We start from the raw sequence: 16,974 nt of genomic DNA on the forward strand, positions 1-16,974 counted from the left end.
CTGTTCCTTGATCTATTTGTCCTTTTTTGTGTCAGTACCAAAATGTCTTGATGATTACAGTTTTGTAATAGAGCTTGTGATGCCATCAGCTTTGATTTTCTTTTTCAACATTTTCATTTTTCAACATTTCTCTGGCTATTTGGGTCCTTTTCTGGTTCCATACAAATTTTAGGATTGTTCCAGCTCTGTGAAAAATGTTGATGTTATTTTGATAGGGATTGCACTGATGTGTAGATTGCTCTGGGTAGCATAGACATTTTAACAATATTTATTCTACCAGTTCATGAGCATGGAATGTTTTTCCATTTCTTTGTGTCTTCCTCAATTTCTTTCATAGGTATTCTTTTGTTTCTGGCGTATACATCCTTTATCTCTTTGGTTAGGTTTATTCCTACGTATGGTTTTTGGTGCAATTGTAAATGGGATCAATTGCTTAATTTCTCTTTCTTCTGTTTCATTGTTAGTGTATAGAAGTGCAACTGATTGGGCACCTGGGTGTCTCAGTGGTTTAAGCCTCTGCCTTCAGTTCAGGTCATGATCTCAGGGTCCTGGGATCAAGTCCCGAATTGGGCTGTCTGCTCAGCAGGGAGCCTGCTTCCCTCCCTCTCTCTGCCTGCCTCTCTGCTTATTTGTGATGTCTCTCCCTCTCTCTGTCAAATAAATAAGTAAAGTATTAAGAAAAAAAAAAAAAAAGAAATGCAACTGATTTCATATCCTGCCATGTTCCTGAATTCCTGTATGAATTCTAGCAGTTTTGGAGTGGGATCTTTTGGGTTTTTCCACATAAAGTATCATGTCATCTGTGAAGACTGAGAGTTTGACTCTGCCAGTTTGGATGCCTTTTATTTCTTTCTCTTGTCTGATTGCTGAGGCTAGGACTTCTTGTACTATGTTGAACAACAGTGGTGAGTGTAGGCATCCCTGTTGTGTTTCTGACCTTAGGGGTAAAGCTCTGTTTTTCACCACTGAGGATGATATTCACTGAGGGGCTTCTGTAAATGGCTTTTATGATATAGAGGTATGTTCCTTCTATCCCTACACTGGAGAGTTTTTTCTCAAGAAAGGATGTAGTATTTTGTCAAATGCATTCTCTGCATCAATTGAGAGGATCATATGGTTCTTGTCCTTCTTTATCAGTGTGATATATCATGTTGATTGATTAGCCAATGTTGAACCACCCTTGCAGTCCAGGAATAAATCCCAGTTGGTTGTGAATAATCCTTTTAAAGAACTATTGGATCCTATTGGCTAGTATCTTGGTGAGAATTTTTCCATCCATGTTCATCAAGGATATTGGTCTGTAATTCTCCTTTTTGGTGGGGTCTTTGGGGAGTAAGGTAATGCTGGTTTCATAGAATGAGTTTATAGAAGTTTTTCTTCCATTTCTTTTTTTTTTTTTTTAAAGATTTTATTTATTTATTTGAGAGAGCACATGTGAGAGCATGAGCAGGGTGAGGGGCAGAGGGAGAAGTAGACTCCCCACTGAACAAGGAGCCTCATGCAGGGCTCCATCTGGGGACTCCAGGATCATGACCTGAGCCAAAGGCAGATGCTTAACTGACTGAACCACCCAGGCACCCCCATTTCAATTTTTTGAAACAGCTTCAGAAGACTAGGTATTAGTTCTCCTTCAAATGTTTGGTAGAATTCCCCTGGGAAGCCATCTGGCCCTGGACTCTTTTGAGAGGTTTTAGATTACTGCTTCAGTTTTCTTGCTGGTTATGGATCTGTTCAGGTTTTTTGTTTCTACCTGTTTCAGTTTTGGTAGTTTATAAGTTTTCAGGAATGCATCCATTTCTTCCAGATTGCCTTATTTGTTGACATATAGTTGCTCATAATATGTTCTTAAAATTATTTTTATTTCCTTGGTGGTGTTCATGATGTCTCCTCTTTATTCATGATTTTATTAATTTGGGTCCTTTCTCTTTTGGATAAGTCTGGCTAGGGGTTTATCGATCTTATTTCTTTCAAGGAACCAGCTTATAATTTCATTGATCTGTTTTACTGTTCTTTTGGTTTCTGTTTCATTGATTTCTGCTCTAATCTTTATTATTTCTCTTCTCCTGCTTGATTTAGGCTTTATTTGCTGTTTTTCTTCAGCTCCTTTAGGTGTAATATTAGCTTGTATATTTGAGACTTTTCTAGTTTTTTGAGAAAGGCTTGTATTGCTATGTACTTCCCTCTTAGGACTGCCTTTGCTGCATTCCAAAGGTTTTGAACAGTTGTGTTTTCATTTTCATTCGTTTCCATGAATTTTTTAAAAAAATTCTTTAATTTCCTGGTTGACCCATTCATTCTATAGTAGGATGCTATTTAGCCTTCGAGTATTTGAGTTCCTTCCAAATTTGCTCTTGTGATTGAGTTTCAGTTTCAAAGCATTGTATTCTGAAAATATGCAGGGAATCATCCCAGTCTTTTGGTACTGGTTGAGACCTGATTTGTGACCCAGTATGTGATCTGTTCTGGAGAATGTTCCATGTACATTTGAGAAGAATGTGTATTCTATTGCTTTGGGATGGAATGACTTGTATATATACGTGAAATCCATCTAGTCTACTGTGTCATTCAAAGCCATTGTTTCCTTGTTGATCTTATGCTTAGATGATCTGTCCGTTGCTGTGAGTGGGGTGTTAAAGTCCCCTATTATTATTGTATTATTATCAATGTGTTTCTTTAATTTTGTTATTAATTGGTTTATATATAATTGCTCCCAAGTTAGCAGCATAAATATTTATAATTTTTAGATCTTATTGTTGAATAGACCCTTTAAGTATATAATACCCTTCTTCATCCCTTACTAGAGTCTTTGGTTTAAAATCTAATTTGTCTGATATAGGGATTGCTACCCCAGGTTTCTTTCTTTTTTCTTTTTTTTTTTTTTAAAGAATTTATTTATTTGACAGAGCAAGAGATCACAGGTAGGTAGAGAAGCAGACAAAGAGGGGGGGAAGCAGGCTCCCTGGTGAGCAGAGAGCCTGATGTGGGGCTTGATCTCAGGACCCTGAGATCATGACCTGAATCAAAGGCAAAGGCTTAACCCACTGAGCCACCCAGGCGCTCCCCGCACCTGCCACAGCTTTCTTTTGATTCCCATTAGTGTGATAAGTGGTTCTCCATCTCCTTGCTTTCAATCTGGACTTGCCTTTGGGTCTAAACTGAGTCTCTTGTAGACAGCACATGGATGGGTCCTGCTTTTTTAATCCAATCTTATACCCTCTGTCTTTTGACTGGGGCATTTAGCCCATTTACATTCAGAATAACTAATGAAAGATAAATTTAGTGCCATTGTATTACCTGCAAAGTCCCTATTTCTGTAGATTGTCTCTGTTTCTTTCTGGTCTCTCTTTTGGGCTCTGTCTTTGCTTATAGGATCCTCTTTAATATTTCTTGCAGAGCTGGCTTAGTGATCACAAATTCTTTCAGTTTCTGTTTGTCCTAGAGGCTCTTTATCTCTTCTTCCATTCTGAATGACAGCCTAGGTGGATAAAGTATTCTTGGCTGTACATTTTTCTCATTTAGAACCCTGAATATATCATGCCAGGCATTTCTGGCCTGCCAGGTCTCTGTGGATATGTCTGCTGCCATTCTAATATTTCTACCCTTGTAGATTTAAGGACCCCTTGTTGACCTGCTTTCAGGATTTTCTCTTTATCTCTGAAATTTGCAAGCTTCACTATTATATGTTGGGGTGTTTATCTGTTTTTTGTTGAATTTGAGGGGGGTTCTCTGTACCTCCTGGACTTGAATGCCTGATTGCTTTCCCAAATTAGGGAAGTTCTCAGCTATGATTTGCTCAAATATAACTTCTGTCCCTCTCTCTTCTTCCTCTGGGACACCAGTAATTCCGACATTGCTTGGCTTTATGGTATTGCTGCTTTCTCAAAGCTTCCTTCCCCTCACGGGTCCATTTGTTTTTCTCTTTTCCTCAGCTTCCTTCCTCTTCATCATTTTGTCTTCTGTGCCACTGAGTCTCTTCTGCCTCTATCCTAGCTGTTAAAGCATTCATTTTAGACTGCATCTCAGTTAAATCAGTTTAAATTTTGGCCTGATTAGATTTTATTTCTGTACTAAGATTCTCTACTGTCTTTTATGCTTTTTTCAAGCCCAGCTAGTGACTTTATAATTGTTATTCTGAATTCAGTTTCTGATATTTTACTTATATCCATATTGATTAGATATGTGGTAGAGACTATTACCTCTGGTTCTTCTTTTGCTGTGAATTTCTCCTTCTAGTCATTTTGTCTGGAGAAGAAAAGATGAACGAGAGAACAAAATCATAAATATCAACCACGACCCTGGTGAAATACACACAGACAAATCCGAAGTTGTCAGAAACCAAAAAAGTAAAGGAAAAAAGAATATAATCTCACAGGTAGATAGAACAGTGTGATCATTTGATCCTGGGTGTATATTGGTCTGTTTGTTAGCATACACTAAATCCCAAATTGTAAAGAAAGAAGAACATATATATGTATATATATGCATATATATGCATAAACAAAGTTGAATACAGTGAAAGAAGACCAAAAGTGAAAAATATATCTGTAAAAGGTAAATGTAAAAATGAAAATTAAAGACTTAAAAACAATTATAAAATGAGAAACCATTTGAAAAGGGAAAAAAGTGAAAAAAATTAAGATGAAAGACTAAGGACTCATGAGAAAAAACCCTCATATTCTATATGATATTTTTCCCTAGCACAGGAGTTTTTCAGTTCTGAGTGATTCATAAATTTCCTACTCAACTGATGTTCATGCTGGTCTTCTGGGGGAGGGGCCTATTTTACTGATTCTCAGGTGTCTTTGACAGGGTGGAGTTGCAGTACCCTTTGCAAGGAGGGGTCTGACTCAGTGTAAGCTGCTTTGGGTTGCTGCATGCGGCTTTTGAAGGTTTCTCTTGCTGCTCCAGAGGATGAAAAAAAAATTTAAATGGTGGCATCTGGATCTCCAGCCTTGGAGCTGTAATGATTGGGACTCCTGGTCTTCACTGCACCCTCAGAGAAATGCAGTCAGTCCCTTTTGTGTGCGCCAAACTCTGCAGACTCCTTCAGTGCATATCTGTACCAATCCTGGAGGGAGGATGGTTGTCTCACTGTGTCCCCACTTTGGGGAATGGTTGCTTGATTGTGTGTGTACCCTGGCTGCTCTCCCTGGAGGAAGGAGCAGGGTCTTCCAGTGGTTGTGGCTTGTGGGGCCTGACTTGGAGAGCGATCATGTGGGGTTCCTGGTTTATGGCAGCACCTAGCTGAGAGGCCTCTCTGGGGCTTAATAATTGTAGGTGGCTTCCCCTGTTCCAATGCTGGAGAACTCTGCTAGACTCAGGCACCCTGTTCTTTCTGTGATCCTGGGGCTCCTGAGACCACATTATCCCAGCTAGAATTCTGCCCCTGCTTCACCACCTGAGCACCTTCCAGGCAGGCATGTCCCTATAGGAGCAGACTTCTAAAAGTTCCAGTTTTTGCTCTCTGCTGCTGTTGCACTTTCCGGTAGCTGGCTTATGGAGGCTTCCCTCCCCACCAAGTTTATCGCCAGTTATATCCCCTTAGATTCCTGTCTCTGCACCTCCTACTTTTTTTTTTTTTTTAAAGATGTTGTTTATTTAAGTTAGAACGAGCACAAGTAGGGGGAGGGGCAGAGGGAGAAGCAGGCTCTCTGCTGAGCAGGGAGCCTGATCCCTGCTCCATCCTAGGGTACTAGGATCATGACCTGAGCCAAAAGCAGAGGCTTAACTGACTGAGCCACCCAGGCACTGCTCCACACCTCCTACCTTGCAGACTGATTGCCGTTTTTTATTTTTTTGGGTTTTTTTTTTTTAAAGATTTTATTTAGTCATTTGACAGAGAAAAAGAGAACAAGCACATGCAGTGGCAGCGGGATAGGGAGAAGCAGACTTTCCATCAATCAGGGAGCCTGATGCGGGGTTCTGTCCCAGGACCCTGGGATCATGACCTGAGCTGAAGGCAGACGCCCAACTCACTGAGCCACCCAGGCGCTACGTAGTTGCTTTTTTATTTGTAGAATTGCAGGAATTCTTTTCTTTGATCTCAGGTTGAATTCACAGGAGTTCAGAATGATTTGATAGATAAATAGCTGAATTCAAGGGACCAGATGAAACACAGGTCCCCTATTTCACCATCCTTTCTCTCTTCTCCCTTATTTCTTATGACTTTGAATCAGAGTGGTGAGGGAGGGCATTCTCGTGTTGTTCTGAGTCTAAGGAGAACGTGTCCAGTCTCGTAATTAAATATAAGTTTTTTGGTAGACACTCGTTTTTTGTTTTTGTTTTTGTTTTTTAAATGTAGGCTCCATGCTAGCCCAGTGTGGGACTTGAACTCATGACTCTGAGATTGATACCTAAATTGAGTTCAAGAGTGGGATGCTTAACTGACTGAACCACCCAGGCACCCCTTTTGTAGATACTGTTAAGTTGAGGAAGTTCCATTAATTGCTAGTTTGCTGAGAGTTTTTACTTTTATTTTATGACTAAGTGCTGGATTTTGTCAAGTGCAGTTTCTTTATCAGTGACATGATTAGGATTTTTCTGTAGCTTATTGATAATGATTTATTGCATTGATTAATTTTTGAATGTTGTTAGTCTTGTATACCTGGAGTATAATCCTTTTTTATGTTGTGAATAAAATTATATAATATTTTGTCTTTATTCTTGTAATCTGGTTTTGGTCTTAAGGTAATGCTGACCTCATAGAATGAGTTGCAAAGTGTTTCCTCTTTTATTTTCTGGAAGTGATTATAGAGAGTTGATATTATTCTTTAAATGTTTGGGGAATTCACTGGTGAAGCCATCTGTGTGTGATGCTTTCGTTTTTGGAAGGTTATTAATTATTGTTAAGTTTTTTGAAAATTATAGGGCTATTCAGGATATCTAATTTTCCTGGTGTGAAATTTGGTACTTTTTTTGGGAAATTTTTAATTTTGTATCCTCCAAGGAATTTGGTCCAGATCATCTCAGTCACCAAATCTATGGGCCTAGAATTGTTTTAGTATTCCTCTATTACCCTTTCAATGTCCAGAGGATTGGTAGTGATGACCCATCTTTCATTTTTTTATATTAGTAATTTGTGTCTTTTCTTGTTTAGCCTGGCTAGCAGTTTATCAGTTTTATTGATCTTTTGGTGTTTGTTTTTTGATTTATCTGTATTTTCCTGTTTGAATTTCATTGATTAGTTACATTTTTTATTGTTTCTCATCATTTGCTCTTCTTTTTCTGGTTTCCTAAGGTTCCTAAGGAAGCTTACAGATATTTTAGACATTTTTTTTCTTTTCTAGTATATACATTCAGTTCAGCAAGTTTCTAAGTACTGCTTTCCACTGCATCCCACAATTTTTGGCAAGTTGTATTTTTATTTAGTTCAAAATATTTTTAAATTTCTCTTGGGTCATCTTCTTTGATTAATGTTCATTTAGAAGTGTATTGTTTAATTTCCCAAACTTGGGAATTCTCCAGCTCTCCTTCTGTCACTGATTTCTAGTTTAATTGCATTATGGTTGAGAACATATTTATATGCTTTTTATTTTTTCACACTTGTCAAGTTATGTTTTATGGCCCAGAATATGGTCTTCTTTGGTGAATGTTCCCTGTGAGCTTGAGAAGAAAATGTATTCTCCTGTTGTTAGATGGAATGTTCTATAAATGTCAGTTGGATGATATTGACTGGTGGTGCTATGCAGGTATTTATATCCTCACTAATATTCTGCCTGCCTGATCTATCACAGATCAAGATCCCTCTCACAGAGGGATGTTGAAGTCTCCAACCATAATATGGCATTGTCTGTTTCTCCTTTTTAAAAATATATTTTATTTTTAAGTAATCTCTTTTTAAAAAATTTATTATTACTATTTTTTTACTTTTAAGTAATCTCTATAGCCAACATGGGGCTTGAACTCACAACTCCAAGATGAGGAGTCACATGCTGTACCAACTGAACCAGCCAGGCACCCTTCTCCTTTCAGTTTTATCAGTTTTGCCTTATAGATATTGATGCTGTTAAGTGGTTATTTGTTTGGGATTGTTACATCCTCTTGGAGAATTGATCCCTTTATCATTATATAAAGCTCCTCTTTATCTCCAGTAATCTTCCTAGTTCTGAAGTCTGCTTTTTTAAAAATCAGTATAGCTGTTTCACTTTCTCTTTATTTTGAATGTTAGAAATTTATTATTATTAAGCTCAATTTAATATACACAACATTTCAAGTTACCCTTCTTTAACCCTTTCCAATCCTACACTCAAATTCCTCACTTAGCTTCTAGCAGTTTGTCAAAATTACCATTTAAGTGTTCCTACCAGTTTATGGCTCCAGCAGCTTCTGCTTCAGGTAAAGAGATCTGACTTGCTATCTCTCTCTGGATTGTCTGTCTCTCCAGATTTTGGGATAGCAGTCTGTCTTATGAACTCAGTTCTCTGAATCAAAGCTACTGATACTTAGTTTGTTCAAACTTTTCTTGTTGTAAAGAAGGGAGTGATGACTTCCAAGCTTTTTAGCTGATACTAAAAAAAGTTGGGATTATTTATCTTTTTATTATTGAGTTGTAAGAGTTACTTATACTATCTGGGTACAAGACCCTTTTCGGATATATGATTTGTAAGTATTTTCCCATCCTGTAGTTTTATTTTACTTTCTTCATGATATCATTTTTGCCATAAACATTTTAATTTTCAATATAGTTCAGTTTACCTGTTTTGTTCTTCGGCCATTGTGCTTTTGGTGTCATTTCAGAAATCATTGCTTAACCCAAGGGCATGAAAGTTTACACCTGTTCTCTTCTAAGAGTTTTATAGTTTTAGCTCTTACATTTAGGTCTATGGTCCATTTTGAATTAAGTTTTGTGTGTGGTATGAGGTAAGGGTTCAGTTCCATTCTTTTGCATGTAAATATCTAATTACCTAGCATCATTTGTTAAAGACTGTTCTTTTTTAATATTTAAATATTACTTCCGGTTGCCTGGGTGGTTCAGTAGGTTAAATGTCTGCGGTTGGCTCAGGTCATGATCCCAGGGTCCTGGGATTAAGTCCCGAATCAGGTTCCTTGCTTGGTGGGGAGTGTGCTTCTCTGTCTGCTTGCTGTTCCTCTTGCTTGTGCGTGTGCACGTGCACTCTTTCTGACAAATAAAATCTTAAAAAAAATCATTACCTGCCTGTTGAAATATTTTAAAGTGTTGGCTTTGTATTCTCAGATTTTGTGTTTGTGTGCAAATTTAGTAAGCATTTGCATTGAAGTTAAAAGAAATGTTCAACCCAACAAGGTTGCATTAGGCAAACTTCTAAAAGTATCCCTAAGGCCTTAGAGGCATGGTTTGATGCTAGTAATGACAGCTGTCTTAATTCTGAGTAGAATGAGAAATTCTGGCTGTGTTTTGAAGAGGTCACAATTTGGTAAACTGATAGCATTTTGTTAGCCTGGCAGAATACCTAACATTCTCTTAGGCTAAAGAAAACCTCTTAAAAATGGACATCTTATTTGAATTGAGCAACTATTAGTATTCATTAACCTGGTGATGTAGAGTTAAGGGCCAGGTTAACTGTTTATCACTTATCTAAGAAAAATGTCTTGTGGGGAAGACAGATAACTTTTGGTGGAGGGAGGAGAGGCATGGAGAAAGTTCTGTGTGCATAGAGACAGATACCAGCCTTGGGTGTCTAGGAATAGGTGAGGAAACTTCAAGAGATGGTATAATATAGTGGCTCAGAGCATGTACTTTGAATTCAGAATACTGGTTTGAACCCTGGTTCTACATTTGTTATTTGTGAAAACTTTAGCCTGATTGGTGCTTTTAGCAACAATTTGTTTAACACATTTAATGAATGTACTGGGTCTACTACATTAGGCACTTGATATTCCCAGATAAACAAAAGAGTTGGAAATTAGGGTGGGGATTTATTTAGATAGCTTTAGCATCAGGGGTAGCCTCAGGCTTCCCTGCCATCCTTAACATTTCTTATCTTTTACTGCTTTCACCCAAGTTCACTTTGACCTAGCTATCAAGGCCTCCTTTCCCATAAGCCTTTTTCTCATACCTGGGCTTTTTGTATTTGCTGTTTCTTGTACTTGAAGGCCACCCCCCACTCAACCCCCATTCTTTCTATGGCTTACTCATTAAGCCCAAATGTCAACAGGGTCCATATTGCCTCCTACCTTCTTATTACCTTTTATAGTATATATTCCAGTATGGGATCCTGATTTATGTTTTGTTTTTCTGTGTTATTTCTCTCTTCTCTAAGAATGTTAGCTCTAGGAAGATTGGGACTACACTGGTTTCATTTATCATTTAGTCTCCAGTTCCCATTGTAGTTTCTAGCACATAGTAGAGACTCATAAATATGAGTTGGATGGATGAATGAAAGCCGATACCTGTTGGATTCAGCCATATGAAAGTAGGAGGCAATTGGTAAGACCCTAAAGTGGGAAACAGCTTTCTGTAATTAAAGAGCTGTAATGGTAAAGCGACAGGGGCAGAGATAGGTTGGGCTTTGTAAGTCCTGGCAAGTAGTTTGGATTTTATTAGAATTTTAGTGAAGAGATTTTAGAATGGAGTTTTAATGTAATATAACTTATTTTCCGTAAGATTTCTTTGGCAGCTCTGTGAGGAGTAGGTTAGGGGAGGAGAGGACTAGAGGTAGTAGATGGGTTAGGAGAATTTTTTAGTAGATGAGTACATTGCCTGGATTAGTTTGGTAAAAATGGCCATGAAGAAATGGGATAGATATGGGATTTATTTTGGATGTGGGGCTAACATGACTTGCTGATGTGAGGAATGAAGAAGTAGAGCTGATAGAATGATATCCAGATTTCTTGTTTGAGCAATTTGTTAGAAAGTGGTATTATTTACTGGAAAGGGAAATTGAATGAGGAACAAGTTTAGAGGAGGTGTTAAGAATTCCATTTGGGTCGCATTGAAGATACTGATAAGAATTCCTAATGGAAATATAAAGTAGAAAGTTGGATTCCAAATAAGGAATTTAGAGGACATTTGGGTTGGAATAGAAATTTGGAGATTGCTAGAAAATAGATGGTATTTAAATACATGGCAGTGAGAGATACTACTTAGAGGGGGTGTGTGGCAAGGAATCAGGAAAAGGCTCAGGACTTGGGGAATTTCCAACATTTAGATGTTAAGTCTAGGAGTGTCTGCTTGGGCTTGAAGGTTTGGCCACAGAAGGAACACCTGAACTATGTAGCATCTTGGCAATCAAGGGTTCATGAGATAGCTTGGAAGGGTAGAGACATGGCCTCTATTACATATTGCGTTTTCAGAAACATTATCTGCAAAATAAAAAAAACCTTTAGAGGACTTGAAGGATTTAAAATTTAAAAGGAAGGATATTCACATGTCTAACAATTAAATGATGGCTAGCTAATTATACTATCCTAGAACAAATAATTATTTTGATATTATTGGAAATTGTGAGTTTTGATGAAGATGGAAGTAATTAATTTTTTAAAGTATAATTTGAAGCTGAGAGTAAAGCTTTCTTTTGGCCAAGAGTAATGGTGTTAGTGTCACCTAAAGGCAAAATGAGGTAATGCAGCCCTATTTATATGAGGCAAAGAACACAGTAACCTAATTGGAATGAGAACAAGAACAATTCTGTGGGTAATTTTAACGCGTGGGTTAGGAGACTTAGAGTCATGTGTTATTTAGCCCCAGTTTACTTGTCTCACCCGTCTATCATATTTCCCTTTTGGTCACTGAGCAAGTTGTTTAACATATGGTTCTTGTCTTTTACATTTCAGCTCAAATATTTCCCCAAGTCCTTTTCTACCGCCTTACTTAAAGTTGTCCGTATATTTTCTATAGCTATTCTTTGTCACAATAACCTGTTGTATCTTCTCCAAAGCCTTTAGAGTGATTTAGAATTGCCTTATTTGCTTACTTGCTTGGTTTTTGTACTAGATGTGAGCTCCAGCAGTGCAGGCACCTTGTCTGCCTTCCTTACTCCTATAGCCCCGGTGCTGAGTACTATGTCTGTTATGTAGTACACATGTTCAGTTAAAATTAGTTGTGTGAATATTTGAACTTCTGGAAGTGATAGACAATGTTGAGTTTCTGTGGTAGCACATTGATCCAGAAAAAGAATTACTAAAATACTGTTTGCCACATGAATGTGACATGGGAGTCTTAGCCTTTTCTCCCCTTTTTGTGCTGATAGTGACAATGTGTCTGGAAAAGAAAAGATACATGGCTTAGGGTGTTGAATTCTTTAGTAATCAGTCGACTTCAGTGACACAAGGTATTTTAAGGTACAATACTTGATCTTGAGAAAAGTTTTTGGAAACATTTAGATTTAATTATAAAGTAATTTCAGTGAATATTTGTGTGTGATTTTGGTTTCTAGTGTCATACTTACTATTTCTTTTATTTATTAAAAACAAAAGTAATATTTCTAGGAGAAACAGAGTCAAACAGCAGTAAATCTGTTTAGTTGTGATGTGGGAGGGTTTTTCTTGTTTTTCAGGGAACAATATGGTTCTTTTAGTCAAGAAACCCAGGGTGAAGAGAGTACATTACCACTATGTGGCCAGTCCAAGAAGGTAGCCTCTCTAGTTTTGAGATAAGTATCTAGCCAGCAGAATTCTTCTTCACATGAACCATTTTTAAAGGCTGAGTATTGATCAGGGACTTATTAGTCCATGTTTTCCTTAATAGTTTCTTTTTTAATCCCTGTAGTTTTGATCAGGTGGATGTGGAAAGAGAAGTTTGTGGAATTGAAATGGAGGTCAGAGCTGCATTGCAGAAGGTTAGTGGGTCATCGGATTCTATGGCCATGCTGAACAGTGAAGAATTTGTTTTGGTTCCTCAGCATGCAGATGATACTTCTACAAAAGAGGATGAAAAACCCAAACTGAAGGTATTTCTCTTTCTTTCTTTCTCTACAAATGATATTATTTTAAATCACTGTTTTTTCTTAATGAGGTGAGACTGATCTTAAGAGATGTGTAAAATACAAAAGTTTTTCTCAAATGCTGACCTTGAATAGCATCAATATTTGATTTATGCAGAGGCTAATCTTTGGTTTGTGTGTTTTTGAAGTTTTTTGCTTTTGGTTATGTTTTAATTCTGAATTTTAGAAAGAAGGAATAGAAAGGAAAATAGAAAATGATAATTGGGGAATTAGACTTAAATTTACGTAAGATTTAACCATTATCTGGATATTTTTGTTGTTTCTTATTGATGAGTTTTTGAAGTTAATTATATAAAAGTTATGTTTTATTTTTACTTCAGAAACAGTATTGTGGTTTTTGTGTTTTAAATCAGCTGGTAACATTCTAGTATGTGATTTAACAGTTGGCTTGTCTGAATTTTTTTTAAGCATATGTCATATTTTTAGCAGTTGAATTTTTATATAAACAAAAATGATCCTTTTTCATTTTTGTTGTCTTTACTAACTCAAGAAAAAGAATCAGACCCAGGTGTCCATGCATGAGAATTGTATAACCACCTTCTAGAAACAGGAATGGAGAAACTAGTCGGAAGTGCTACATATTGTTTATGACTTTTATTTAGTACTATGGACTCAAAAATATATATCAATTTAATAAAATTTTATAAAAATTATATTATTAAATACCCATTTATACTATATTGAGGATGTATAGCTTTATAAACATATTAAAACAATCAGTGGTTTTGTTTAAATTTAAGTATATTTGCATTTAAATGACTATTTAAATTTAAATATCTATATTTTAATATTAATGTGTTTACAACATTTATTAGGCCTTGCATCTCACCTGCTTTTAAGAGAAGAATGAGTCAACTTAAATGTGAAGAAATTACCAATACTCCTCTTGGCAGCAAGCAAGCAAACTGTAAAGAAATCATAAATATGTTTATGCTATGATAACAAGAAATATGACCTTTTAAATAAGAGAGTAGATACTTTATTTAAACTTACCTGTTTTTATCTTTAAAACACATAAATTTAATGTTGCCTGGTACTTAGAAGTGTTCATATGGAAAAAAAGGAAAGGAAAGAAAATCTTTGTAAATTAGATCTTAGATCAGATATAGTTAGGTACAACTGTATATATTCTTTGTATTCAGTAACATATTTAAATTTAAAATTTAACTCGTTTTAATTTCTTCTAGAAATAAAATATTTTCATTAAGCCCCAGAACTATAATATGATTGAAACAGAATTGTCTCGATTTGCCTGTAGATAGTTTCTAATGGTGATGAACAATTGGAAAAAGCCATGGAAGAGATTTTGAGAGATTCTGAGAAAGGGCAAAGCAGCCTTCTTGTTGATTGTCAAAGTTCCACTGAGATTTCAGAACATTCATTTGGAGATATTTCACCCAGCCAAACAAATAAGCCATCTCTCCAGTTAATTTTGGATCCATCAAATACAGGTACTGTATTGAACTCTTAAACACCTTAAGATAAACGAGATAAAGTGAACATGAAAATTTTAAGAAGAAAATTTTAAAATTCTGTTATTTTTGTTTTCTAAGATCAGGGACACCAGCCACCAGGTTTTTGGTTCTGGTCAAGAGTTCCCACTTTGGTTCTTTTTTTTTTTTAAAGATTTTATTTATTTGACAGACAGAGATCCCAGGCAGGCAGAGAGAGAGGAGGAAGCAGGCTCCCTGCTGAGCAGAGAGCCCGATGCGGGGCTTGATCCCAGGACCCCGGAACCATGACCTGAGCCGAAGGCAGAGGCTTTAACCCACTGAGCCACCCAGGCGCCCCGGTTCTTTTTTTTTTTTTTTTTAAAGATTTCTTATTGGTTTATTTGACAGAGAGAAAAATCACAAGTAGGCAGAAGTAGGCAGAGAGGCAGGCAGATAGAGAGGGAGAAGCAGGTCCCATGCTGAGCAGAGAGCCTGATGCGGAGCTCCATCACAGGACCCTAGGATGATGACCTGAGCTGAAGGCAGAGGCTCAACCCACTGAGCCACCCAGGCGCCCCCCCCCCCCCACTTTGGTTCTTATGTTTTTTTTTTTTTCCTACATGTTAAGTCCATGTCAGTGTTATTTGAGAACAGGGTCTATGTCTGGGTCTTTATTTTATTCCTAGTAATTGGCGCATAGTAGGCACTCAATATACTTACTGAACAATTGAATAAATTCTTGGGTTTTAGGAATAGTGTAATGGACATTGTCTTTCACAAGATATTCCTTTTCACTCAGTTTGACTATAGTTATTTCAAATTATCATTTGTGAAAATTCTAAGTAAAATAACATACCAATTCTGTCAACATGTTAAAAAATAAATACATCCATGATTGAGTAGGATTTATAATGGAAATACCAGCTTATAATGCAAAATGGTTTTGGGAACAAGAAAAGCCTAACCAAACCAAAGCTAACTCCTACTTCAGATAGTTGAAACACTAGGGATATTGTTTGATCTGGGCTCTGATAGTGTTTTTTTTTTTTTTTAAATAAACTATCCAGCTTTGATCTTCTCCATGTCCCCTTTCCTCTAATTGGCTTCCTTTATGGTCATAAAGTAGTTAGCAGCAGAAACTGGTAAGTAGGGCCAGATAATTTATTTATGGCTGTGGCAGAGAGGAAGGCTCTCTTCTTTTATCTATTGAACCAAAGTTGTGAGTTTCACTCCATTGAAGGATTTTCTAGTAGTCAGGGGAACCACCAGTAACTGATGGTTACATTCAAACCCTGAAATAAGTTGCACTGACAGACAAGCTGAGATTATCCTGATTGACTTAGGGCCAGTGATCCATTTCTGAAAGTTGCTATGGGCTAAGTATAGATACTGGCTTTGATGGCTCTAACTTAAACTATACACAAAATTTATTCCAGTGAATCAAATAGTGAAATGTGAAAAATAAACCTATAAGAAGAAAATATCGGAGACTATTTTTGTGATTGCATAGGAAAAGCCACATCATTAAAAAAAGATAGTTTTTTAGTATATGTGCTGCCGAAGCGAGCACAAAAGATAGTTTTTTATATATGTAATATATATTTAGATGTTTTATAGATATTTAAAAGATTTATGGTATATAAATATATATATTTAGAAGATTTTATTTGTTATTTTTGAGAGTGTGTGTGTGTACATGGGCATGGTGGCGGAGGGTCAGGGAGAGAGAATCTCAAGCAGACTCCCTGCTGAGTGCACTGCCTTCCTTGGGCTTCTGTCCCAAAACCCTGATATCATGACCTGAGTCGAAATCAAAAGTCAGATGCTCAACTGACTGAGCTACCCAGGTGCCCTGAAAGTTATATTTTAATACATAAACACTTAAATCTTCTGAATGAGAATGGTACCATAATAAGTGAGTTTTTTTTGCTTTGATCTACATTTTAATTAAATTATTAGACAACACATTTTAACATTAAAAAAAATTGTACTTGTGGGGTTTCTTCCAAATGGACCATTAATGTTAGGCAACAAAAACTTCAAGTTTTTATGTGAGTGTGTGTATGTGTTTTTTTTTTTTTTTTTTTTAACCCTGTCCCACTGATAAATCCTCAACTGTTCTATGTAATAAATATGGCTTACTGACAGACTAGGAGAAGATATTTGTAATGCGTTGGGGTTCCTTAATAAAACTCTCTAGTTTGGTGACTCACTATAAATACTTACAGGTATTTATTATCATATAATAATATAGTTATATTATAGGTATATAGGTATATATTATAGGTAGATAATATAGGTATATTATCAGTATATAGTCATACAGCTAGAATTAAATTCAAGGGAACTTATAAGAGCTAAACATGTATGTATATATATTTTACTTAAAAATATATATATTTTAATTAAAAATAGAAACAAACTTTAAATAGTATTAATTTTTGTTCTTAATGGAATATAAGAGATTATATTACTCATTGTGCTTTGCTTTATGTTTTGAATTTCCTAAATCTCAACTCTTCCAAAAAACCCAGATCATACTGGTATCACATTTATATAATTATATTTTGGTTAATAGATTAATTGAAAGGAGGAAATACCTTTTATCTTCTAATGGAGCT

The 16,974-nt window shown here is 36.3% G+C and overlaps 1 protein-coding gene across 4 annotated transcripts in view; it reads left to right on the top strand.

The window, feature by feature from the left end:
- RABGAP1L (RAB GTPase activating protein 1 like) overlaps window positions 1-16,974 on the top strand; it is a 762,787-nt gene that overhangs the window by 61,428 nt on the left and 684,385 nt on the right. For 3 of the 4 annotated variants that reach the window (XM_045983134.1, XM_045983137.1, XM_045983135.1), the window contains exons 2-3: window positions 12,686-12,866; window positions 14,179-14,371. In XM_045983134.1, coding sequence (XP_045839090.1) covers window positions 12,729-12,866; window positions 14,179-14,371 — 331 coding nt within the window. In that variant the 5' untranslated portion in view covers window positions 12,686-12,728. The remainder of the gene's footprint in view (window positions 1-12,685; window positions 12,867-14,178; window positions 14,372-16,974) is intronic. The other variant, XM_045983136.1, reaches the window with a different exon arrangement.

Source organism: Meles meles, chromosome 17, assembly GCF_922984935.1.
Source record: "Meles meles chromosome 17, mMelMel3.1 paternal haplotype, whole genome shotgun sequence".
Classification (NCBI taxonomy): Eukaryota; Metazoa; Chordata; class Mammalia; order Carnivora; family Mustelidae; genus Meles; species Meles meles.